We start from the raw sequence: 25,303 nt of genomic DNA, 5'->3' as shown, positions 1-25,303 counted from the left end.
AGATGCTCACTGGAAAAAAGAAAACAGAAAAGAGGAAAATGAGAGCTTGACCGGGAGATTTTCTCACACTGCGTCCGCTGAGAGACCAAATGCTCACTGGACTAAAGAGAAAACAGCAAAGAGGAAAATGAGAGCTTGACCGGGAGATTTTCTCACACTGCGTCTGCTGGGAGACCAAATGCTCACTGGACGAGAGAGAAAATGTAAGTGCTCTACCGGGAAAGTTCTCGGTGCGTCCGCTGTGAGACCAAATGCTCACTGGAAAAAAGAGAAAACAGGAAAGAGGAAAATGAAATTTTTCTCGCAAATCAATCTTTTTCATTTCTTTATCTGAGTGAAGTGTAATTTAAAATACAGGAAAAAATATTTGCGAAATTACGAAAATCTTTGAATTTTCTTTGTATTCTGCGCCGTTTGTGACGTGGCTAAAGTAATATCAAATATTATTAAAATAATATCGGTTTTTGTGTGCCGTGGGGCAATGGAGGTGTCGAGCGAGGCGAGTTCGAGGCCCAATATATTGGCCGCCTTGTTGTTGTGGATTTAGGAGTGAGGTTTGACGGATTGCTGAGAGACTAATGGCTTAGATCGTACAGATCCGCTTTGTTTACCTTTGCGAGGACGGAGCGTCGGAATTAATCGCTGTTTGCCTCAGGATTAAATGCGGTCAACTTCCCGCTTGTAGGAATTGTAGGCACGGCCGAAAGATAAAAGGACGCCGGGGAAAAATGGAAGAGGCTAGGTTAAGCCTCGGCGTCGTGGGGAACGTGTGGCTGGTCTAACAGAGCGGCGGCCGCAAAGAAGCACGGAGCTCGGCAGCGGTGTCTGACGGAGAAGGAGAGATTCTGGGCCCGGGAGATTGGCCAGAGAACTGAAAAATCCCCATTATAGACCTCGACTTCTAAATGGGAGAAGCTGAGTCTGCCATGTGATGGCAAAAGGTGCAAACCGAATGCTGATAAACCGTCAATGCATAGGGGTAAGTCAGCTGTATTTATACCCTAGTGTTGATTATCTTAAGTGTGCTCCACCTGTGCTAATTAGGCTAAGTATCTGACGTGCTCCTCCCGAACCTTGTTAATAAAACATCATTTAAATTGTGAGTGGTAAAGTGTGAGAGAGGAGGGGGAGAGAAACACGATCAAATAATAATAATGAAAAAAGGAAACAAAACAAAAGTAAAATGATAAAAGTTATAAAAGATGATAAAGTAAAAACAAAAATAATACAAAAATAAAGAAATAAAATGACAGGTAACTAGAATGGGGAGAATGATAATAATGACAAAAAAAATTAAATTAAAAATAAAACAAATTGAAATCCATGGACTTAGGGAGAGAGAAGTCGACCTAGCTGAGAATGCACAAGGTGGAGTGGGTGAGCCCACAGAAGGTGAAATCAGGAGGGTAAGAGGAGTTCAAGAAGTGTTAGATACTTAAAGAGCTTGCCCTCTAGCTTTAGTTTCAGGTACTGTGCCTTAACTCCAATTGTCCTTAAAACTGGTGGTGTTTAGTGTGAGATTACTCTCATTCTAATGGACAATTTACTGCAGCTATCACAAGAACAGTGTGACTTAACAACAGATTCAGTATGTGCAACTTAACTGCACAATGATGTGTGCCAGGATTTCTTCGTTGCCAGTACACAAAACAAATTATAAACAACAGGGTTTCTTCGCTGCTGTTCTACAAATTTCACTTGATCAAGGTTTTAACAGCTCCCATTTACATTCCAGTCAGTTACTGGCTTGCAGTGTTCTTATGATTAGATCTGCATTAGGCACGCATTAGTCAGCTACTCTAATGGTTAATCCAAAGGGAGTGAGATCTTCTAGTTGAATGAAATTGGAATACGCAATGACTTCAATCTAGCGATACAATGCAACTTGTCTCACTCTAAGCGTGCATAATATAACAGTGCTACTGATACTTTCTGCTCCACTCTTACATTTTGTTTAGACACTGTTTGCCCCTTGTCTTCCAGGCCAGCCCGTACCACGCCAACACTGGCAAGAGCAGAATCCAAATCTTCAATACTTATCTTGCTTGATCTATCTGCTGCTTTTGACACGGTTAACCACCAGATCATCCTGTCAACCCTACTGACAAAGGGCATCTCAGGAACCGCACTCCAGTGGTTTGAGTCTTACCTATCAGATAGGTCCTTCAAAGTATCTTGGAGAGGTGAGGCGTCCAAGTCGCAACATCTAACTACTGGGGTGCTCAGGGCTCAGTTCTTGGACCACTTCTCTTCTCTGTCTACATGGCATCATTAGGTTCTGTCATTCAGAAACATGGCTTTTCATACCATTGCTATGCTGATGACACTCAACTCTACCTCTCATTCCATCCTGATGATCCATCGGTAGCTGCTCGCATCTCAGCTTGTCTAACAGTCATTTCTTGCTGGATAAGGGACCATCACCTTCAACTCAACCTTGCTAAGACAGAACTGCTTGTGGTTCCAGCAAACCCATCGTTTCATCACAATTTCACCATCAATTAGGCACATCAACCATAACTCCTTCAAAAACAGCCAGAAACCTTGGAGTTATGATTGATGATCAGCTAACTTTCTCAGACCACATTGCTAAAACTGTCCGGTCCTGCAGATTTGCTTTATTCAACATTAAGAAGATCAGGCCCTTTCTTTCGGAACATGCTGCACAACTCCTTGTTCAAGCTCTTATTCTGTCCCGGCTAGACTATTGCAACGCTCTCTTGGCAGGTCTTCCAGCCAGTTCTATCAAACCTTTAAAATTAATCCAGAATGCAGCAGCAAGATTAATTTTTAATGAGCCAAAAAGAATACACGTCACACCTCTGTTTATCAATTTGCACTGGCTACCAATAGCTGCTCGCATAAAATTCAAGGCATTGATGTTTGCATACAAAACCACCACTGGCTCTGCACCCCTTTACCTAAATTCATTACTTCAGACTTATGTGCCCTCTAGAAGCTAGCGTTCTGCAAGTGAACTCCTTAGCCATCTTCAAGAATCGGCTTAAAACACATCTCTTCCATCTTTATTTGACCCTCTAACTTTTGCACTCACTATTCTAATTCTATTAAAAAAAATAATAATCTAACTACCTTTCTAATCTTTTTGTATTCTATCTATTTTCTTTTCATTTATTATACAATTATAAAAAGGACCTCTAACACTAGCTTGCTCTATTCTTTTTCTATTATATCTTTCTTTTTATTTATTATATTATTTAAAAGCCCTTGCTACGTATACTGCGTTTAGGCTAACTGAGACTTGTTATAGCACTTATATATCATTGCTCTTTTGTTGTTTTTGATTGCTTCCATTTTCCTCATTTGTAAGTCGCTTTGGATAAAAGCGTCTGCTAAATGACTAAATGTAAATGTAAATGTAAATGTAAGTTTGAATGTTGCCATGTTCTCCACCAAATATGTAGCCAATTAGCTCAAAAAGGGAGTATTTATGATTAATTATAACTGGTTATAATTAATTATTAATATTTAGATCAGATCTTTGAATTAACTGTAGCAGAATCAATATTACAATAATTTAATCTGTTCATCCACTGACAGTATAATCATTTATCAATTCTAGGAAAGATTATTTTCCTGGCCAAGAAAGAATAACTTTCCTACGTCATACAGTACTAGCATTAACTTAGTATGTAGCAAGATTAACATTCAGTGACTTCGAATTGTGAGCAGCACACAGAAACAATCAATTATGAATATAAGGGATTTAATAAATAAACGTATAGCTAACATATAACTAAACCAAGCAAAACACATATATTTATATATAAAGAATGAAGGAAAGTAAGGAAGAGAGAGGGATGAGCAAAATAATGGCAGTATTTCACATCAGTTAACCACAACATAATGACAATCATCAAAGAATCAAAAATAAAAAAGGGGCTCTGACTTAAACAAATAGTTGTAAACGGTTACTTTCATTAGCTTTGTTGCTGAACAGAGAGTTCTGATGCGGTATGTTCTTGATGAGTGAGCTGGAGATTTTCCTCTGGTTCTTCTGAAGGTAGAAAAGTCCACACCGGGTCGTCAAAGTTACTTGAAGGAAACAAGCCGCTGGAAAATCAAACTCAAGAGGAGAGTTTTGAGGAGTCTTGGAGAGTGTTCATCTAAAAAAGAAAGGTTTTCTGAGCCAAGATTAGCCTAAGCTAATGACTTTTGATAGTTCCTATTCACACCCACCTTTAAGGTCTTAGAGGAGATATACACTTATATACCTTTAAGGTCTTAGAGGAGATATACACTTATATACCTTAATATAGTAGGTGGCCATCCAAAACGTTGGTTCTACCGCCGCTCGTGCCGCCGCCGCGTCGGCAAAGTGCATTTGCAGCTTTTGACTGCTGGGTGGCGCTTTAATCACAAGTTTTCATACAAGCGCATCAAAGCACATTTTCGCAAATAGACGTCAGCTTTGCCTCACCGAAGTATTATATTTGACTGCAGTCGGGGAAAATGAAAGATAAAATATTTAATATTCACAGATGAAAGTTTAGTCCCTATGAAGATATGTGCGTTTCTTAGAACGAATTCAAGCATGATAAATGTCAAGCCTATGAGCCTGTGCTTATATTTTCTCTACACCATATTTTGGATTTGACACATTTAAATAGTGTGCAGTATTATTTATATAATATGAATTATGTGTTATATTATTAAAAAGAAAATGTAGTACACTTCACATCAGAGCTAAAAAAGGTAGCATACTATTATCAACTAGGCTTGCTGTTTTATAAATTATTTTCTTTATTTTAGTAAAACATGAGGCACTGTATAATTTCGCTCCCATTATTAGGCCTAATTAAAAAAAGAAACGAACAAATTAAACCTGCACGATTTAACTAAATCATTGAAACTCTAAAGAATGGACTGATTAATAAAACGTCTTCACATATAAACTCAAGTTCTCTCATTATAATCAACAAAATACACACAATGTAAAAAAAGAGCTTCATTAATTGACAACTTCAGTGATTTTAAATGGAGTCTTCTTTACCTGCTTTCATATAATTTAAGTAAAGTAAAAATAAATAAAATAAATAAATAAATTGCAGCCGCATTTAAATGCAGGTTTGTGTAAGATTCCATAAAATATCAGCGTGAGATATGCTTGGCGAGCATTATGCTGAGTGCAGGTGCAGCATTTATTCTTATTTGTCTACATATTTTTTTCTTCATTACAAATCTTGTTTGGTTTTATTTTGGATAATTGCATGTAAAAAAAAAAATATTTACTTTGTAATGCATATGCAAAATGTGAATTATTATTCATATTCAAGTGTTTGTGCAGAAATTATTAATGCGCATGCATGACAGGCAGGTGCCATCTCGATCACGTGATTTTTTTCCTAATAATGAAATAACTGAAAATTGGGGTGTCTCACACAAATGATAAATATATCTACAGAAAGATTGAAATGTCTTTTAAACGAATCAATTCCAAACGAAAGCATTATGTAATCTGTGAGGGTTGTATTTCTCTTTAAAGGCGCGTCCATGTGGAGAGAGTCAGCACTGTGAATTTCATCTTGCAGCCGACAAGAAAACATTTGTTTATTAATAAATAATTAAAATGTCTCCTTTTTCACAATTATTGGGCTACTTCTGCCTGTGCTTTGTGTCAAACTTAATGCATGTGCTTGAGCGCGGAATATATTAAGGCTCATTATGGATTATAGATGTAAATTTAATATAAACCTGCGATTAGTTGAATAATGACAAATGAACAACTACTAGAAAAATCTTACGTGGGGGCAGACCTATTAAATACCCTCTAGACCCTCTGTTAAAATTTTTAAAGCATTTTATACCGTTTGCATAAATTCTTCTTTCAGAACAGTCTGTAATGGAGACATGTCTTAACACTGATTTTTCCTCTGAAACACAAAAACAAAAATTGAAATAAAATCAATATTTTATATTTTGAGAATGATTGGGCTCAACCCCCCCCGCGCTTCTGAGACACGCTGCCGAGCAGAGTATGAGCGGAGCGGTGTGATTCTAACTGGAGCAGGAGCGGATTTTTTTTAAAAGTCGGAGCGTCGTGGTTTTCACTCGCTCCAGCACCGCTCCATCACGAGTACAATTCATGCCAACAGCCTGTAATATAACTCCATATTTAGCAATAATTCACATGATAAACATATTTAGCTATAGCTTGATACACAATCTCTCCAATCAGAAGATTACAATGACGGCAATAGTCGAGCATTACAGGCTGGTTCTCAAGGAGTTTGTCTTCCTTTTACTGTTTATTTTTGGGTTAAAGCATGATTTAAACAGATACAGCACATTCACACGTTATCACTGTCGCAATAATGCATGCAAACAAATGTAATCTTACAGTACTTCATCTGTATCTGATTTTGAATGAGCAGAAATCTGTAAGAAATGCATCGATCTGTAGATAAAATAACTGACGAAAATGTACTGTTATTTTCATCACAAACAAAATTTGCTAAGCAGAAAGCAGCAATTATACCTTTTAATGCTGACATTGTTATTAGTTTGGCGTTTGGTAGGAAAAAAAAGTTTGCACACAATAGCCTAATCCCCTTTGAAACTCTCCTGTTATTTTATTTATTTATTTATTTTTATTTTATTTTTATAGGCTAAGTTATGAATATAACATTTCAACTTTAGCCACGGAGTGAAGGCGGAGCGGTGTTTCTGGCTCCACTCTCACATACTCTGCTGCCGAGTGAGAGACATGTTTCCCCTACGAAATGAACAAGACCGTCCGGTGTAGACACGGTTAGACAGTGTCTGCTATATTTACAAATAATTGATATAAGAAATAAAAATAAATACATAACCTAAACCAGCCTAAACCAATTCCCTCTGAAATTAAGTTATAATAACTTTATTGCGCTATACAGTAGTCAACATTTGAAGTGGATCAAACCTTTCTTTAAAGTTGTCCTAAAACCTGTTCTGCAAGTTTGAAACTCCCATAAGACAATGTCCATATGAAAGAGCAAGAAATTCACACCTTTATCTCGACCCCCACAAGCTATACATAACTACCCCAAAACCCCCAACCCCCTCCAGCTGAACTGAATTCGGTCTGTTTTTTGGCTGAGAGGAGCGGTGTGTTGTCATGTTACTGGGCTGAAACATGCCTGCACTCACAGCAGCCGTACTCTTTGTATTCATTATTTTCTCGCAGCCCATATTATTATTTTCACTAGACCATAATAATAACAAATTATCAATTGATAATTAATCATTATTTTGAGAAAATCATTGTTATTTGTGAACGTAGGCATTTGAGAAAGGCTTTAAGACCAAGCGGAATCCTCCGCCAGCTGCTCCCGCTTCACAGCGAGAACGAGCTCTAACTGTCCCAGCTTCACCATCCGCAATTTGATTTTATAAAATCAGTTTGAGCGAATACAACTTATTGATCACGAGCCCAACATTTAGCAAGGCAGGAAAACATTCAGTCTACCTGAAGGAAGACGTATTTCATTGAGATAATGCTGTTAAATAGAGAGTAAAAAAAAAAAAAAAAACCTTGTGTAGGCTATTCTTAAACTTGGATCTCATTATATTGAAGTACAAATCCAAACACCAGAAGCAACCTACACTCTCAGTGTTCTTTCACTGAAAAGTATGCATTTTATTTATTCACAGGCTATATGGTTGAAATAGTAATATTTTAGTTGAAAACTTTAAGTGCCATTGTTTAAAAAAATGCATCATAGAAATGTTTCATAGACCTTCAGTTGTCATGCTTTAAAATCCCATGCCATTTGTAATTTCACTGTATTTTCACCTCCGAAATTACTACCCCAGTTCTATAATGGTAAAATGTATTCAGGCCGATGGCATTTTTTATGACATTATTTAATTTTATTTTTTTATTTTAGCCTACATAAATGGATGAATCAAAACAAATATGATAACTTTTTAACTGCAGGCAGATATAGGCCTATATTATTGTACATTACAAATATTTGGATCATCCCTTATTCTGTCCCTTATTTTATTAAAGAATAAATACTTATTTTCTTCAAGAATAAACATTATAAATAAATAATAAAAGAAAGAACCTTATTTGTAGGTTGTAGGAGATATGCGAGCGATTAATAGATTTAAAAAAGAAAAAAGTGGGTGCTTGGTTTCAGAAAACGAATACAGCTCGTAAAAAAATGCTATGATGAAAAAGTCATGCTAACTTATTAATTCATAGAAATAATTTAAGCAATTAAAACCTTTTTTATACTAGATTCAACTTGAATCTTAATTTTATTTTGAATTTCTATTAAACTGACTTTAAAATCTTAAGAAGTTTATAAGTTGAAATGCTAAAATGTCACAGTGCATGTTAAATAGCCTAAATGAACTTGTATCTTGTATAGTATCCGAAGACCTTGATTGCATGTTAGCATTAAAATAAAAATATAATTTGATTTTTTATTTTATTTTTATTTTTATAAACAATTCCTGTATAAAATATGACAGCAACCTTTATATCAAACATTCTGAAATCGTCCACAGCTGAGCAACGCTAGAGGCGGATCTAAAGTTATATTTGTTTTGTTCACAAAGTGAATGTGATGCAAAGTCATTTTTAGATGCAATGGAAAAATAAAGCTGGATAAAAACATACACGAAAACACGCTAAAAAATAAATTAAGTTTGTGAGAGTTACATTTTATTACATTCAGAAATAATAACGGCAGGCCTAATAATGCTATAGGCTAATAACAGGACATTTTAGTTCCCTTCACTTTTTCAACAAATCCTTTAAATTTTACAAATTTATCAGAACAGAACAAGAATTACAAATATATAATTCTAATGGATAAATATAATTGCAGTATATAATAATATAGGCTTATAAACAACAACAAAAATAATAATAATTAAAAATAATTTAAAGCGATAGCCTACATAAGGTAAGGTTGGGCTTATCTCTCTCATTCGGGACAAATCCAAACATGTTGCCCATTCAGTTCGCAATCCGTCCCTTTGCGCCACCTGGCGGTAGTTTCGCGAATGATTTTAACACGCGACTGATTTGCAGTTAACCACCCAATTATTACCCATACCTACTGTATACCTACTGTATAAGCATTGAGAGTCTAATTAATATTGTAACTAGGCTAATATAATAGGGAAACATACAAACAACATATGCATATATCAGACACAATTGTAACTGATTAATTATAGTCTAAATAAAGAATATGTCTTTATGTGTGTGTGTGTTATGTATATTGCGAGCTTTGGGGTAGTTTGCTGGTCAGCCTTGCCATTGGTGCCTGGCACCCGGGGTCAATTACATCTCTTTGGGAATGTTTGAAATTCGATGGAGATACGAGATTGGTGAAACTGTTTAGCATCTCCCTGATAGGGGGGGGGGGGAACCATTTGCAATTTAGCACCCACATAAATGTAGAATGTGGGGCCATGTCTGTAATTTATATGCAAATGTCAAAAGGCTAAAAGGGATCTCTAAACCATAAAACCGAAACGATCATACATGATCCTAAGCAGATGCTACATATACAACATTCAAAAGCATCCAAGTACGCTTTGTTTTACTGGCCTAATAATTTTAATAAATAAATAACACTTGGAAAACTAAATTAAACCTGGGAAAAACACACGAAGAACGTATCTAATAAAATTGTTTTCTTTATTGAATCTTCTTGCATGTTCAATCAGTGCATCTTATCCACTGCACAGTATTCCAGGAGCAGTCACAACAATGTGCACGGGCACCAGGTGAGTTCTCTAGTGAAAATCTATGGAACGACAATCTCTAGTCACAGATTTCTCTAGGTCACTGATTTCTATGGAAGCCCATTTCCACCACTGAATAAAAAATAAAAATGGTAATTGCAACTTTTTATCTCACAATTCAGACTTTTTTTCTCAGAACTGTGTGATACAAACTCGCTCAATTGCATGATACAAACTCCCAGGTCTGACTTTTTTTTCACAGAATTGCATGATATAAATTGCGAGACATAAAGTTGCAATTGCAAGTTATAAAGTCAGAATTGTGAGATATAAACTCGCAATTCTAAGAACATATCAGTAAAAAAAAAAAAAATTGGTCCTTAACTTGCAATTGTGAGTTTTACGGAAGAGGATTAGGGCCAAGCAATAATAAAAAAAATAAAACCATCTCGAGATTAAAGTCATTATATTGCGAGATTAAACTCGTTAAATTTCGAGAAAAAAAAAGTCGAAATACAATCTTGAGAATAAACTCATTAAATTTCGAGAATAAAGTCGTTGTGTTTCGAGAAAAAAACTTGTTAAATTTCGAGAAAAATAGCCAAAATAATCGTGAGAATAAACTCATTTAATTTCGAGAATAAAGTCGTGTTTCGAGAAAAAAGTCTAAATGAAATGTAGAGAATAACACATTCGATCAGTGTTCATTGCATAGCCTATAGAGGACATGGCAGAGTTGGATCACTTAGTCAAGCTATATTTTAGACTTTCTTTCAGTAACAAAGAAATACTATCAACTTTAGCTAATTATGACACAATAATAATTAGCACACAAACTTTAAAGAGAATTTGCAAGCGGCTAGGTCTTTTTAGAAGAAAAAAATCCGTCCAATTTGCGCGATGTAGGCTACTCGCTTTTGTCCAACATGAAATGACAACCAGAGGACAAATGCAAGGTTATCGCTGGCTTCACCCAAATGCACTCTGGCACTTGGACAGCTATGATAAACTAAAACCGTACGGCATTGCCATTAATGGCGTATAATGTAATGAGTTTATTCTCAAGATTGTATTTCGACTTTTTTTCTCGAAATTTAACGAGTTTTTTTCTCGAAACACAACAACTTTATTCTCGATATTTAATGAGTTTATTCTCAAGATTGTATTTCGACTTTTTTTCTCGAAATTTAACGAGTTTAATCTCGAAACACAACGACTTTATTCTCGATATTTAATGAGTTTATTCTCAAGATTGTATTTCGACTTTTTTTCTCGAAATTTAATGAGTTTAATCTCGCAATATAATGACTTTAATCTCGAGATGATTTTATTTTTTTATTATTGCTTGGCCCTAATCCTCTTCCGTAGAGTTTATATCACACAATTCTGAGGAAAAAAGTCAGAATTACAAGAAAAAAGTCAGAATTGCTAGATTTTATCTTGCAATTCTGACTTTATAACGTTATACCTTAACTCTATACCTTTATAACTTACATACCTTACGTCTCCTCATCAGTAGGAAAGCGATAAAGCAAGCATCTTCCATCCGACGACTTGTGTTGCATTTGTCTCAAAAAAACTTTGTCAAATAACAATATAAAATGTGGGAAACTATAAATTGCTTATTCTACAATTAATTGTACTATACATTTTACACTACGGTTGGAAAATACTGTAAACTGATAAACTGTTCGGCGTGATGATGTTTAATGTCTCAGACAGCGCCTGTTGTACCATTCAGCAACTTGTTAGCAACCATCTTTTTTAAGAAATGTAACAGTTTAAAAAAATACTAATAATAATCACGAGTGGGGTGTGACTGGTGTGTTTTATGTCATACAATAAAACGTGAAAGTATCTTGAGCTTCTGTGAACCACAGACTTTATTTTAGGGGATTTAACCAAACTCCCAATCAAAAAACTCATTGACTCTGGGACGATGGAACCAGAAGTGCTAAAATGCTAACTTGCTTCCGGGTTTTTGCCTACAAAGTGACAGTTCCACCACGCAATTGCAGAAGCTCATAAATGCTGCATTAGCCAAATATAACTATTTACCTCATAAATGATTGCTTGGCGCATGGTGAAAATGTATATTGGTATTAATTTGATACCACCCATGGTACAAGTGTTTTTATAAAGGACATGAAAGGGCTCAGTAGAAATGATAAAGGATAAGCTGATGAAAGATAACTGTGATGACATGGTAAAACTTGACTTGTGTACAAAGCAGAGTATGTGAGTGGAGTGAGGAGTGGATCTTTTAAATGTCGGAGCGTCATGGTTTTCACTCACTCCTAGAGTGCTTCACAACCGCTCCATCATGAGTAAGTAGACCAGATACAGTTGGTACAGGGGTACATTTGAAACCCCTTAAATAACTTGCGTATGCAGCAAGTCTGATCGGTGATATTTGCTTCGCACATGCGTATTAGCACCTTCTTCGATCGTGGGAAATTTAAGGTACATGCGCATCTCCAGTCTGCAGATATCGGCAAAAGTTTTTTATTTCACCATGTCCCTTCCACATTGAATAGCTTCTCAACCTTACATGACTGTTAAAGTTAACTTACATTTTCATAAACCTGAATATGTGCTCTAAAGACTGACGTATTGCATGACATTGTGTCATACAAGGTCATCGTAAAATCTAGAGTAATGTTTGAGGTGGTCAGGGGGTACAGTTGAAACACAGTGTATCAAATGTACCCGCACTAGAATCCTATTGCGGCACATGCAGTTTAGTTGCACGATGTAAGATCATAAGTTAATAGTCAAATTCAGACAATGTACAAAGCAAATTAAAACAACATTTGATGGGACTTCCGGTTATGGCGTCTTAGTGAGAGGCTGCATGTGCTTGAGGCTCACTGTTAAATCCTTTGAAACTATCGTTAACTTGGACCAATAAACATAATTCTACTTGTTCTTGACCCACGCGCTTCTACTGGACAATATGCCACCAAAAAAATGCTAAAACTGGCCAACAACCGGGTAAAACGGCTTCACAAGGCAAAGGGGCTAATGTGGACATGGCTAATGCTAGCAAAACACTGCTGGATATTTCCAATGAAGCCAATACAGGGAAGGCATCTGAGACTCCAGAGGCACCCGAAACCCCAGAGGCACCGGTGACGCCGAGTCCGACAAACAGTGACATTCTCAAGGAAATTCTGTCGTTGAAAGGTGACTTGGCTAAACAATCTACCAATATGTTGAAAGCAATTAGCGATATAAAAGGGGATATACATTTGCACTCTCAAAGAATCAATGAGACGGAGGAGCGAATCTCGCAAACAGAAGATGATGTAACCTCTCTTCAAGGCAAAGTTAAAATACTGGAGAAAACTGTGGAGACTCTTTGCGACAGAATTACAGAGCAAGAAGACAGGAGCAGACGCTCCAACTTGAGACTGGTTGGGTTAGATGAAAAATTGGAGGGCTCAGATCTGTGTGGTTTCCTGGAGAAGTGGCTCCGAGATACACTAGGGGAAGGTTTCACCTTGTACCCCATCATAGAGAGAGCACATAGGATCGGGCCTATTAACCCTAAATCTACATCGCCACGGGTGGTAATAATGAAGTTTCTGAACTACCGGGACCGGGAAGCTACCCTGAAAACCGCCAGGAAGATGACGGAGGTACACTATGAGAATCAACGAGTCGCTTTTTTCCCTGACCTCTCCGTGGAGACATGCAAACTGCAGCAGTGCATCAACGGTGTGAAAACCCAGGTTCATGCACTGAATATTCGGTATGGCATGCTGTATCCAGCCCATCTGATCATCACGCACAATGACAAACACAGTATTTTTAAATCGGTTGCTGAGGATGAAGTATGTGTTCAGGAAATAAGCTCGCAGACTTGTGACGACTCCGAGACTTAAACTAAGCTTTGTTCTCACCGCTCTTTTCTTTTCTCCTGCATGGAGCCACTGACGAGTAATGGCCATGTAAATGGAAAAATTCAATGGATAATTTAGTAAGTTGCCTTATTGTTAAAATACGTTATTGGCATGATTGTCTTAAGGTATGCTTCTTTTATTTTTTGTAGTATTGATATAGATTTTTTTTTCTTTATTCATCACGCACTGGGTGCACATTAATGTGCGTCAAGTTTTATTATGGTCCAAACATTTCTATTACAGTTAGCATATGTGTCGCTATGTTATGTGTGCAGATTTACACGTTACCCACTATGTGGATGAAATGTTTTATATAACCCAAGTTCCTAGTCTTAAAGGGTATAGCATCACATTTCGTTTAGGGAAATGTGTGGGGTTTTGTGATAAGGGGCTCACTCCATATTTTTTTTGTGTTTGATGACTTTACATGGCCTTAAATTGAGATTAATAAGAATTTATGTTTGATACCTCAGTTATAAATGTGTCTAGTTGGACTGTAAGAGGTCTGAACAAAATTGTCAAGCTTAAACAGGTGCTGGGCAGAATTAAACAAATGAAGAGTACAGTGTGTTTCTTACAAGAGACACACTTAGTAGATGAAGATGTGAATAAGATTAGATCTAGGTGGCCTGGTCAGGTATTCTCCTCTAGTTTTAGTACTCATGCAAGAGGGGTCATAATATTGATTCATAAATCAGTTCCCTTTGATCTAAAAGATAAATATTTGGATCCATCTGGGAGATTTATTATACTTAGTAGAACTATATAATCTCTACATTAGTCAACTTGGTATGTTTATACACCCCCAATGGGGATGATCCTGCCTTTTACAAACATTTCTTTTTAACTATGTCAGCTTATAGGGGCCAGTGCATCATCGGAGGAGATTTTAATTGTGTGATACATCCTGCAGTAGATCGTTCAAATAGCTCTGACACTTCCCACCAACAAGCCAGGAAAACGATTGGAAAATTTATGAACGATCTTAATTTAGTGGAGATTTGGAGACAACTTTATCCGAGCAAGACTGAGTATTTCTGCTACCTACAAAACGTATTCTCGGATAGATTTCTTTTTGGTTTCCTCTGGTCTGGTATCTATGATTCAGAATTGCTGGTATGAGACTATACTACTCTCTGACCACACCCCAGTTATCTTATTAATTAAGTTTCCCAATTATTATTCATCTCCACTTCCATTTCGGTTTCAAGCTAAATGGCTGAAGTCCGCAGAATTTGAGGAATTTCTTGAAGGGAAAATAATGGAATATTTTAATTTTAATAAAGACCAGACCAGTGCATCAATAAAATTGGAAGCATTTAAAGCCTATATAAGGGGAGAAATAATGAGCTACACTCAGCATAAATCTAAAATACATCTAAATAAATTGAAAGACATTGACAAGCAAATAAAGGAACTGCAGGACCACAGTATTACTGTGATGACACTGAAAAATATATAAAGCTTCTCCTACTAAAATCTGAATATAATGAACTCACTACCGATAAAATAGCAACTAGTTTACTGTGGTTGAAACAGTCATACTATGATCAGGGTGAGAGGGCAGGAAAACTCCTGGCTTGGAGGCTTAAAAAAAAAATACAGACAAGTAGGGTTATTAACTCAATTGTACTTGACAATAGAGAGAATTTAGTGGATCCAAAATGTATAAATGACGCTTTTGTAGAATATTATGAAAATTTATATAAATCCCAATATCCAGATAATATGGATAAACTGGATCAGTTTCTGGACCAACTTCAATTACCAACCTTGTCAGAGGAAACTAAAAATGATCTAGATGGAAAACTGAGCATTCAAGAACTTAAGAAGGCACTCACCCATATGAATACAGGCAAAGCCCCTGGCCCTGATGGCCTGTCTATTGAGCTTTATAAGAGATTTTCAGATAAATTATTACTCATCTACTTGAAATGTATAATGAGTCCTATGAGAAGGGCATTCTACCCCCATCCTTAAGATTAGCAACCATTTCACTTCTGTTAAAACCAGGTAAAGCCCCGACAGAGATGGGTTCATACAGGAATATATCCTTGATGTCATGTGATACCAAAATACTATGCAAGGCTCTAGCTCAGAGGATTGAATCACATATTCCTAACTTAGTTTCGAACGACTAAAATGGATTTGTTCTTGGCCGCCAAGCTTTTCACAATAGCCACCAATTATTGAATATATTATACAAAAAACAATTTGCCATGGATCATGCTTTTCTGTCATTAGATGCTGAAAAGGCATTTGACAGGATCGAATGGTGTTATCTTTTGGGACACTCAAAAGATTTGGCTTGGGAGAAAAATATTTGAAATGGATTCAGTTACTATATACAGAGCCCATAGCCAAAGCTGTAACAAACAGCTAGTTATCGAGAACTTTTAGCCTATGTAGATCAACATGACAAGGATGCCCATTATCGCCCCTTCTTTTCTTGTTTGCTATCGAGCCACTCGCTATGGCAATACGTAATTCCCCTGATATTACTGGTATTCAAATCGGAGGAACAGAACATCGCTTGTCTCTTTTTGCAGATGATGTCGTTTTGTTTTTAACTGATCTAGGGAAGTCTGTCCAGGCTGTTGGCCAAATTCTGAAGATGTTTGGTGAATTCTCAGGGTATAAAATTAACCAAAAGAAAAACTCCCTGTTAATGCTGAACAAAAATAACCCTACAATACAAACACAATTTACATGTACCTATGAAGGCTTCACTTACCTGGGAATTAAAATAAATCCTGACATAAAGAAAATTGTATCTATTAATTATGGTCCCTTAGTAAAAAAGGTATTGGACTCCTTAGAAAGATGGAGTGGAATGCCAATTTCTATGATAGGTCGCATTAATGTTATTAAAATGTCCATGCACAGTTCTCAGACTTGCATTATAAAACATTAAATCTGTTGATGTCACAAGACAGAAGCCTCTTATGACAGCGCAGCATCTGAGCGTACTCTTCCACAACACCGCAGAATGAATTGAACTGAAAATGTCATGTATAAGAGAAATACAGAATGTGCAGTTATGTGGGTCCTCTGGGCAATGTTAGGCAGAAGCCAAACAAATCAGTAAACACAACTGCATTTTCATCCAAAAGTGTTTTTCAATTTCATTGTCCTCAATACTCAATTTTTATTTAGGAGTAGTTTAGAGAGAGACTTACTAACTTATTCCATTTTTCAAATCATTTTCTGATAATTGCTTATTTGATTGTTGAAATAATATACTGAATATGCTGAAAATAAAATACTGTGCATGTACAGACAAAATAAGACAATCACATTGATACATATTGATTTTTATTCATGATACATAACCTTAAGAGGAGGCAAACTTCCAAAATCATTCAGAAGTAACAGTGGAGAAAAAAAATACACACTTGTCTGTTTTGTTGGATTATTAGTTAAAAGGGGTGGGCCTGGTCTACAATTTATTTCTTCCAAGCATTGTTTTCATAGTCCCATTTGGCTGAAAAGCCCTCAACGGGGTTGATCCTCATATCCAGCATTCTCTGGACCTCCTTCTGCTTGTATTCAGCATCAAAGGTATGGGGAACATCTCCATAAACTAAACAGAGACATAAGATATACACAGTCAATAACTGTATGCAAGTATAATCCTGGATGAGATAATGAGCAATACTTGTATCAGGCATGTGATCAGCTGGAGACAAAAAAGAAGGAAAATCTGACCACGCCCCAAGTCATGCACACAAGTCACACCCCCAGCACTCATTATTAAAAATATATATTTTAGCACATTAAAAAAAGATATTTTATATTGTAAAAATACATACTGTCCTGTAAAATTAAAAAGCATCATTTAAAAATATTAACAACAATATAATATATTATAATAAAGTACTATAATATATTATAGTAAAGTATATAGAATTATTATTATTAAAGTACCTGACAAAAGTTTGGAAACATTACAGTTATTAATAATTTTGAAATAACTATCTTCTGCTCATCATGGCTGAATTTATTTGATCAAAATAAGGTAAAAAAATAAAAATTTATATTATATATAGTGAAATATTATTGCAAATACGAAAAAGTTTTTAATTTGAATACATTATAAAATGTAATGTTATTCCTGTGATGCAAAGCAGAAATTTCTTCATCATTACTCCAGTTTTCAGTGTCACGTGATCTTTTAGGAATCAATAAATTTTATTTGAGACTCAAGAAACATTTCTGATTATTATCAATGTTGAAAATTTTGCTGGTTCATATTTTGTGTGGAAATGATGATGCACTTTATATTTCAGGATTTTTTGATAAATATCAAGTTTAATGAACAGCATTTATTTCCATTTATCAAATATATTAATTAAATTTGTTAATGCATTTATTAAATGGAAATCATTTTAAATGTCTTCACTCACTTTTTGTCACTTTCATGCATGATGAATAAAATTATTAATTTCTCTCTCTTTTTTAAATCAGTGGTATCATTGTTTCCACAAAAATATTAAGCAGTTAAACTGATTCTAACATTTATAATAATGAGAAATGTTTCTTGAGCAGCAAATCAGCATATTAGAATGATTTCCGAAGGATTATGACACTGAAACTTCTTTGTAAACAACAACAGATTTATAAACGTTTTTAATGACGATTGTTGCGTTTCCAAATGCAAATTAACAGTGCAAGAGGGGTCAACCAAGAGCAGCATTAAGAGTGAATCACAACTAAAAACAGTACTGTAACAGCAGACATGTAGCGCGTCAAACTACAGCCTATTACAGAAACTACAGAAATGGCCATTTGCACCATTTCAATCATAATGCAGTAACCAACCTCCCCCCCCAAAAAAAAACAAAACAAAAAAAAAACTCGGATCTACGGAAAATACGGAAATCACATCCCTATTGTATATAGTTGAAGTCAAGTTAAACTTACCATAATTCCTCTGCCACAAGACAACTAGGCCAGTGAAGCCAATGAAAAAGAAAATTCCTGCAACTACGGATTTCCATTCTCCTGTTCCCTTGTCCATTTCAGCAAAGCTCTCCTTGAAACTGATACGATACACTGAAATCAACGATTAAGAGAAGGCAATTAGCATATTAAAATAAAAACTCAGAAGCCAGAACCAACAGAGGTCTTCAACAATACTCATATCACACACATGCAATCTTCTCCTCTTTGGACAGCGCAGCCCAGGATCCCTTCTCCTTTTCCTTTAGAGACTTCTGCTCAGGACTCAGCTGCTGCACAAACTTGATATCAGGAAGAGGGCTCTCTCGCCGATCAAAGTATGCTGGCAGTGTGTAGTCCTCAACCTTAGCAACTCCTGAGAAGACAAGTAAAACAACACGTGTGTGTGTGTATTGGGAGATATATATATATATATATGGGATGCACCAAAATTACAATTCTTGGCTGAACAAAATGAAACACTGGGCCTAAGGCCAAATACCGAACACGGTTTTTCGCAGTATTTTCCTCCATATATTTTGCCATTTTTTTTTCACCATTGCATAAATTAAATAGCAAAAATTACTGTTTTATCTTGCTTGTCATAGAGAAAATATTTACGTAACACTAAACAATTATTAATGGGCCATTTTTGAGACCCCCTTATTAAATCAGTCATGTGTATTTTACTGTACAAATAAATGCAGCCTTGCTGAGCAGAAGAGACCGACTTATTTTAAAACATTAGAAAATATTACAGATCCCCATCTTAACACTTTGTGTAAATGTTATAATAAATGTATAAATAGAGTTGTTGTAATTATTATTATAATCATTATTATTGTATCAATTTTATTTTACAGAACAACAGTAAAATTGCAATACTAACATTTATGAATGTTGGAGTTTTTGCTTTTTCTCAGCTTTTATTTTGGCAGAAACCCTCAGGAAGACCTCAGTGCAAATTTATAAATGATTCTCATTACGAATTTGGAAAGATGTTTGTTGCACTTATCACACTGTCACATGCCTTGTTGTTAAAAAAAAAAAAAAAATTACTGAGCAACCGAAGAGTAATACAGTTTCTGCTAGATTTTCCTTGCGCTTTAAACTTTGAACCCTGGCTAACAAGCAGATAGTGCCAAAAGCTTGTGCAGCACTGTCAGAACACATGCAATTTGTGCGTGTATTAGAAAGCATAAACATTCTGCAGTTTATTTACTAATTCTTTAAGGTCATTTCGCAATTTCAACCATCATACAGTAAATAGCAACAACCACCCCGTCCACTTCTCATCGAAGACATGCGATGCAGTGCTAAACAGTCTCTCACTGTCGGTGCTTATAATGATTTTTGCGTATCTCTCAGACAGTTCCCTTTCAAGGGAACTTCGAACTGCGTCCTCTAGGGGTCGCTATGGGGAACACCTCGTCGTGACCCGTGTCTGAAGCATACAAATGAAAAAACACCAACGAGTTGGCCGGCGACAGCCTCTGACGTCACTACCGGTGCGACTATAAAACAGGCACTGGGAAAACACGTCATTCTCTTCTTCGTCTTCACTGACTGTTTTGTTTGAAGCGTGCATCTGAAAGAACCGGTAAGAGCGCTCTTTCTCTGTCTATCATGGCGACTACTAGCAAGCGTTTAGACAATGTATGCATCCGTGTCGGCATTATTTGACACCCGATGACACACACGATCTTTACGTGATTTGTTTGGGTAAAGAGCACGCACGCGATGTCTATGAGGAGGCAATCTGCGTGCATTGCGAGCGTTTTTTTTTCAAGGAAAAAGCTCCGCTCTCGTTCGTCTCTCTTTCCGAAAAAAAAAAAAAAAGGCAGCCATCTGCAGCCATCTGCTTCCCGCGGTTCAGGACCCGCCGCTGCTGAGGCACGGAGGAGAATGAGCTCGTGAGAATTTCAGGTGGATCTGTCTGAATGGTTTAAAGAGGGACTTTCCCTTTCGCGCTCATAATGGCGTCGGACGAGAGAGAGCCTCGGGAGGATGATGTTATATCTTTAACACTTTCTGATACTGAGGTTAGTGCTCTGCTGGGTTTTTACCCAGGAAAAGCAGGAGATATTTGAGGATGGTGAAGAAGCTGAGGCTGAGCCTTCTCAATTCTCCTGCTCTGCGTATGTAGAGCTCTTGGAGTTTATGGATCGCGCCTCGATGAGCGTTATCTTTCCGACCATAGACCCTTCCAGCTCAGGTGAGCCTTCCATTTCTGCCTGATCTCCATACTGAGATCGAAAGGAAATGAAAGAGGCCGTTTTCTTCTCGCATCCATCGGTTTCAGCATAAGAGTTTTGCCGACATCGAGGCGATGCGCGAAAACGGCTATGAGAGGATGCCCCCTGCAGAAAGAGCTTTCATTCTGCGGGGGAGACATCCTCTCTTAATCTCCCTCCTTGCCATCTAAGCCCCTTCAAGCAATGCATCTTGCTTAAATGGCAAGGCATACGCAGCAGCGGGTCAGGCTGTGGCTTTATTACAAAATAAATGCTTCAAGCATATCAGACTGATCTGCTAAGAGACCTGGATAAAAGCGAAAGCCTTTTTCCTGATCAGGTAGCCGAGCTGCGCCGGACCACAGGCCTCTCTCCGGGCTACCAAGCAGGCCGCCTCTGCCAAGCGCAGGACTATGGCGGCCATGGTGGTGGCGGAGAGACATCTGTGGATAAACCTGGCAGACATCGGGAAGAAAGAAAAGGCTTTCTTCTCGATGCTCAGGTTTCGCCTTCTGAACTTTTCGGCATTTCCGTTGAGACGGTGATCGAGAAGTTCGGGGAGACGAAGGCGCACTCCGCTGCTTTCAGATCCTTCGTTCCACGAAGGTCCAGGTCTGAGCCCGAACAACATAGGGGTCCTGGCCTGTCTCGATCTGAGGATCAAAGACGGGCACAGAAGGCTAGTGTCGCGACTCACGCTCCTCCCCCACCTGCGGGCAGGATTAAGAGGAATTGTGGGTCACAAGGGGGTAAGCAGAACCTAAGGGATGTGATCCAGACGAGGCAGCATTCTCGTCTGAGTCAGAGTGATACTGAGGTATCTACTCGTTCCCTTTAGGGATTTTTAACTTCTGCTTTTATCCTCCCCTTCCTAATTCCCCTGTAACCACCAGCTCTCCACCTGATCGAGGTTAGGTGGAAACCTCTAACGCATAACAGTCTCCTATGCTGGACCTATAATGTTTTTGGCTGGTTCTATGTTCATAGCAACCACCTTACTGATGGTCCGGACTAAAAGGAGGAGCCCCTTGAGCGGGGCTCCAGCGCAGGAGGCATGGGAGTATAAAAATAACCCTTTCTGTATATACTTATGTGTAAATTGCTGGTGGTTATGTCTACTAATAAACTCTGTGAGTTTCCTTTGCAGTGCTCAGTTACAGTGTTTACTAAACACTCGTCAGCACCAGCCATCCGGCTTCATGTTCCGGTATTAGGCGGCTGAAATCACAGGTTTCTGTGGGAGCCTTCTTGATCATCAGGCCTGGCACAGCACTGCAGGGAATTTCATGGATGTCCAGCCAGGTCACCCTGAGGGGCCTCCTGGCCGCTTAGGTGCTGTCGCATCCAGCGTGAAGTGAAGGTGGCAGTTACAGAAGTCTTCTTGTATATGCTGCCTCAGGTGATGCTCCCCTCGCTAGAGGTTTATAAAATTTGAGCTTGCCTCTCCCGTGCGGTTCAGCGCCTCTGCGATGCTTAGGAACCTTTAGGTACACACGCTAAGCTCTGTGTACTTTCTGAAAACCACATGGTGGTCAGTGTGCACGTGAACACTTTGCGCACTTTCTAAAAATCCACATATTGGTAAGTGTGCACGCAAGACTCTGCGTACTTTCTGAAATCCTGTATGGTAAGGGTTACGCGCTCCGCCTCGTTCCCTTTCTTGAGATGATTAGACCTTGGTTCCTTGGGCTCCATTCAGCCAGTGTGTATTTGTTTATACACCTCAAGCATAGCTTCCCTCAACATGAGGGGCTATTCGGGCGATTCTCGTGATAGTTTAGCAGCGCTCCCCTTTTCTAAGAAGGGTCGCCTATGAGCGTGCTACTCTGGATTCAGGAGTTCTCCTCTCATATGAGACTGAGTTCACTGTTTTTCCCAAAGCGCTCCAGCATTATTTCCACAGTCCATCTTGATGACTCTCAAACATACTTTTTTTTGAGATGCACCATTCCATCTATGAGCTGCTCTATCAGAGTGCCACGAGAGCCCTTCCATAGAACAGTATTTGAAAATCCATGATATGGTAAGTGTGCACGTGAAGTCTTTGCACACTTTCTGAAATCCACACTGTGGTAAGTTCGCAAGCTAGTACTCTGCGTTCTTTATAAAATCCTATATGGTGAGGGCTTCGCGAGGTTGCTTCATGCCCTTTCTTGAGTTGGTAAAAGCCCCGTTCATCTTGGGCGCCACTCCACCCATGTATCCTCGGATACCTATCTAAACAGGGTGTTGCTACTGGAGATCTGTTGAGACAGCTCCTTCAGCAAGCTTTTGCGGAAGCAAGCTGTAGCCCCTGTGTGACAGGCAAGACTTAGTATAAAATGCTAGGTTCCTAGCCGTATCCCTTTAAAAGAATCTTTCCTGATTCCAAGCCTTTAGCTCTACCACCGGGCCGAGGCCCTAACAATTAAGTTGGGTATGTAGCTTAAGCCTTTGGCCGTAAGGGGTATTGTCACAGACAGCCGTCTAAACGTCCCGGGGGCAACTCCCATTGAAATGGTAGAGTTGGTACTTAGTGTTCGCCATGATTCTGGCCTGCACTCCCCTCAGCATGGCGGCGTGGGTATACTGTTCCCCATAGCGACCCCTAGAGGACGCAGTTCGAAGTTCCCTTGAAAGGGAACGTCTCAGGTTACGAATGTAACCATGGTTCCCTGAGTAGGGAACGAGACACTGCGTCCTCTAGCTCCCTGCCATGCTTCGGACACAAGCTTCAGACGAAGAAGTGAATGACGCGTTTTTACCAGTGCCTGTTTTATAGTCGCACCGGTAGTGACGTCAGAGGCTGTCGCCGGCCAACTCGTTGGTGTTTTTTCATTTGTATGCTTCAGACACGGGTCACGACGAGGTGTTCCCCATAGCGACCCCTAGAGGACGCAGTGTCTCGTTCCCTACTCAGGGAACCATGGTTACATTCGTAACCTGAGACGTTTTCAGTGCTACCACACTGCTGACAGCCGTTTTTTTTTTTTTTTTTTTTTTTTTTGCTATTTTCGGCAAAATATTCAGTGCATCCTTATATACAATGTGTTTCCACAGACTTGCATCTATGTGTGGCGGGGCTTACCCCGTGGGATATATATACATATATATATATATGTATGAATGAATGTATATATATATATATATATATATATATATATAGTATATATATACGTGTGTGTGTGTGTGTGTGTGTGTATGTATGCATATGTATATATATACGCACACACACACACACACACAAACCACAGGTGCATCTCAATAAATAAGAATGTTGTGGAAAAGTTCATTTATTTCAGTAATTCAACTCAAATTGTGAAACTCGTGTATTAAATAAATTCAATTCAATGCACACAGACTGAAGTAGTTTAAGTCTTTGGCTCTTTTAATTGTGATGATTTTGGCTCACATTTAATAAATAATAAAAGAATATAGCTGTTTCCCCTGTAACAGCTGTACACAAAGCAGCACTGCGCTCACAAATGCTGCTTTATAGGCTTTACAGGCATGATGAAGAGGAAATGAAATCAAAAATTTCCTGAAGACAGTTGGTTCCCTTCAGATACACACAAAGCCTTATACACACACACACACACACACACACACACACACACACACACACACACACACACACACATATATATATATATATATATATATATAAAAGCCTATGCACACACACAATATATATATATATATAGGCCTATGCACACACAAATGTTGACATGCAGCTTACCATGTCCACCACGCAGGCAGATGGAAGTGGACAAGGCCCGATTACCAACAAGGCGAAATACTCTCGTTGCCAACATCCTGTGTGAGAACAAACAGTAAATGGTATATGAGAAACTACTATTCCTTCTGTCCACTTTGAAATTGAACCAAAAATTTAAACATCAAACAAACTGAGCAATTCCAAGAGGGTCCTCGCACCGCGGTGCTCGGGCCCTAATAACTTAAAGGTCGTGTTGCAGGGTTAATTTTTCAACGAATATGTGCAATTTGCTTGTTGGTAATAAACATTTAAACTGTTATCCATTGTATTGTATGTTGTTGGGTATCACAAAATGGAATAAAATACGAAAAAGTAGGTACTATCTTACAGCAGTTTGCAACGATTCTCCTTTCCCCCACAATGCATTGCATTACGTCACGTTGGGGAGAGAATTTACCAAAGCCCGCCTTGAGAGCATTGAGAGTGACTAGAGAGACGAGTAGTAGACGAGAGTATTCAGATAGCGCAGATTATAGATAAATAGATAAATACATAGATATAGATAGATAGATAGATAGATAGATAGACAGACAGATAGATAGACAGATAGACAGACAGACAGATAGATATCGACCAACAGCGACCAAAATGCACTCACTTCCCTACAGCACAAGCTTTCCAACGCAGTTTCCATGGGACAGCACTGCCAAGCCAACATGTATGATGGCCCGCAGCCATATAATTTTGAACCTGCCAGACGTGAGAGGGCAATATATATTTATTTTTTTTACTGTCATTGGATAGCACCGAGTGAA

General features: G+C 38.0%; 1 protein-coding gene across 3 annotated transcripts in view; it reads right to left on the bottom strand.

Moving 5' to 3' along the window:
* Positions 1-5,425: 5,425 nt before the first annotated feature.
* The window catches only part of LOC109088192, a 32,027-nt gene continuing 12,149 nt past the window's right edge, over positions 5,426-25,303 (bottom strand). For 2 of the 3 annotated variants that reach the window (XM_019102353.2, XM_042743747.1), the window contains exons 2-5: positions 24,510-24,586; positions 18,769-18,933; positions 18,540-18,671; positions 16,915-17,199 (exon numbers count right to left, since the gene is read on the bottom strand). In XM_019102353.2, the coding sequence (XP_018957898.2) occupies positions 17,063-17,199; positions 18,540-18,671; positions 18,769-18,933; positions 24,510-24,585 (510 nt within the window). In that variant the 5' untranslated portion in view covers position 24,586 and the 3' untranslated portion in view covers positions 16,915-17,062. Of the gene's footprint in view, positions 5,440-10,492; positions 10,499-16,914; positions 17,200-18,539; positions 18,672-18,768; positions 18,934-24,509; positions 24,587-25,146; positions 25,169-25,303 lie in introns of those variants that run through there. The other variant, XM_042743746.1, reaches the window with a different exon arrangement.

Source organism: Cyprinus carpio, chromosome B18 (assembly GCF_018340385.1).
Source record: "Cyprinus carpio isolate SPL01 chromosome B18, ASM1834038v1, whole genome shotgun sequence".
Taxonomy (NCBI): Eukaryota; Metazoa; Chordata; class Actinopteri; order Cypriniformes; family Cyprinidae; genus Cyprinus; species Cyprinus carpio.
This window is presented reverse-complemented; position numbering and strand designations above follow the sequence as displayed.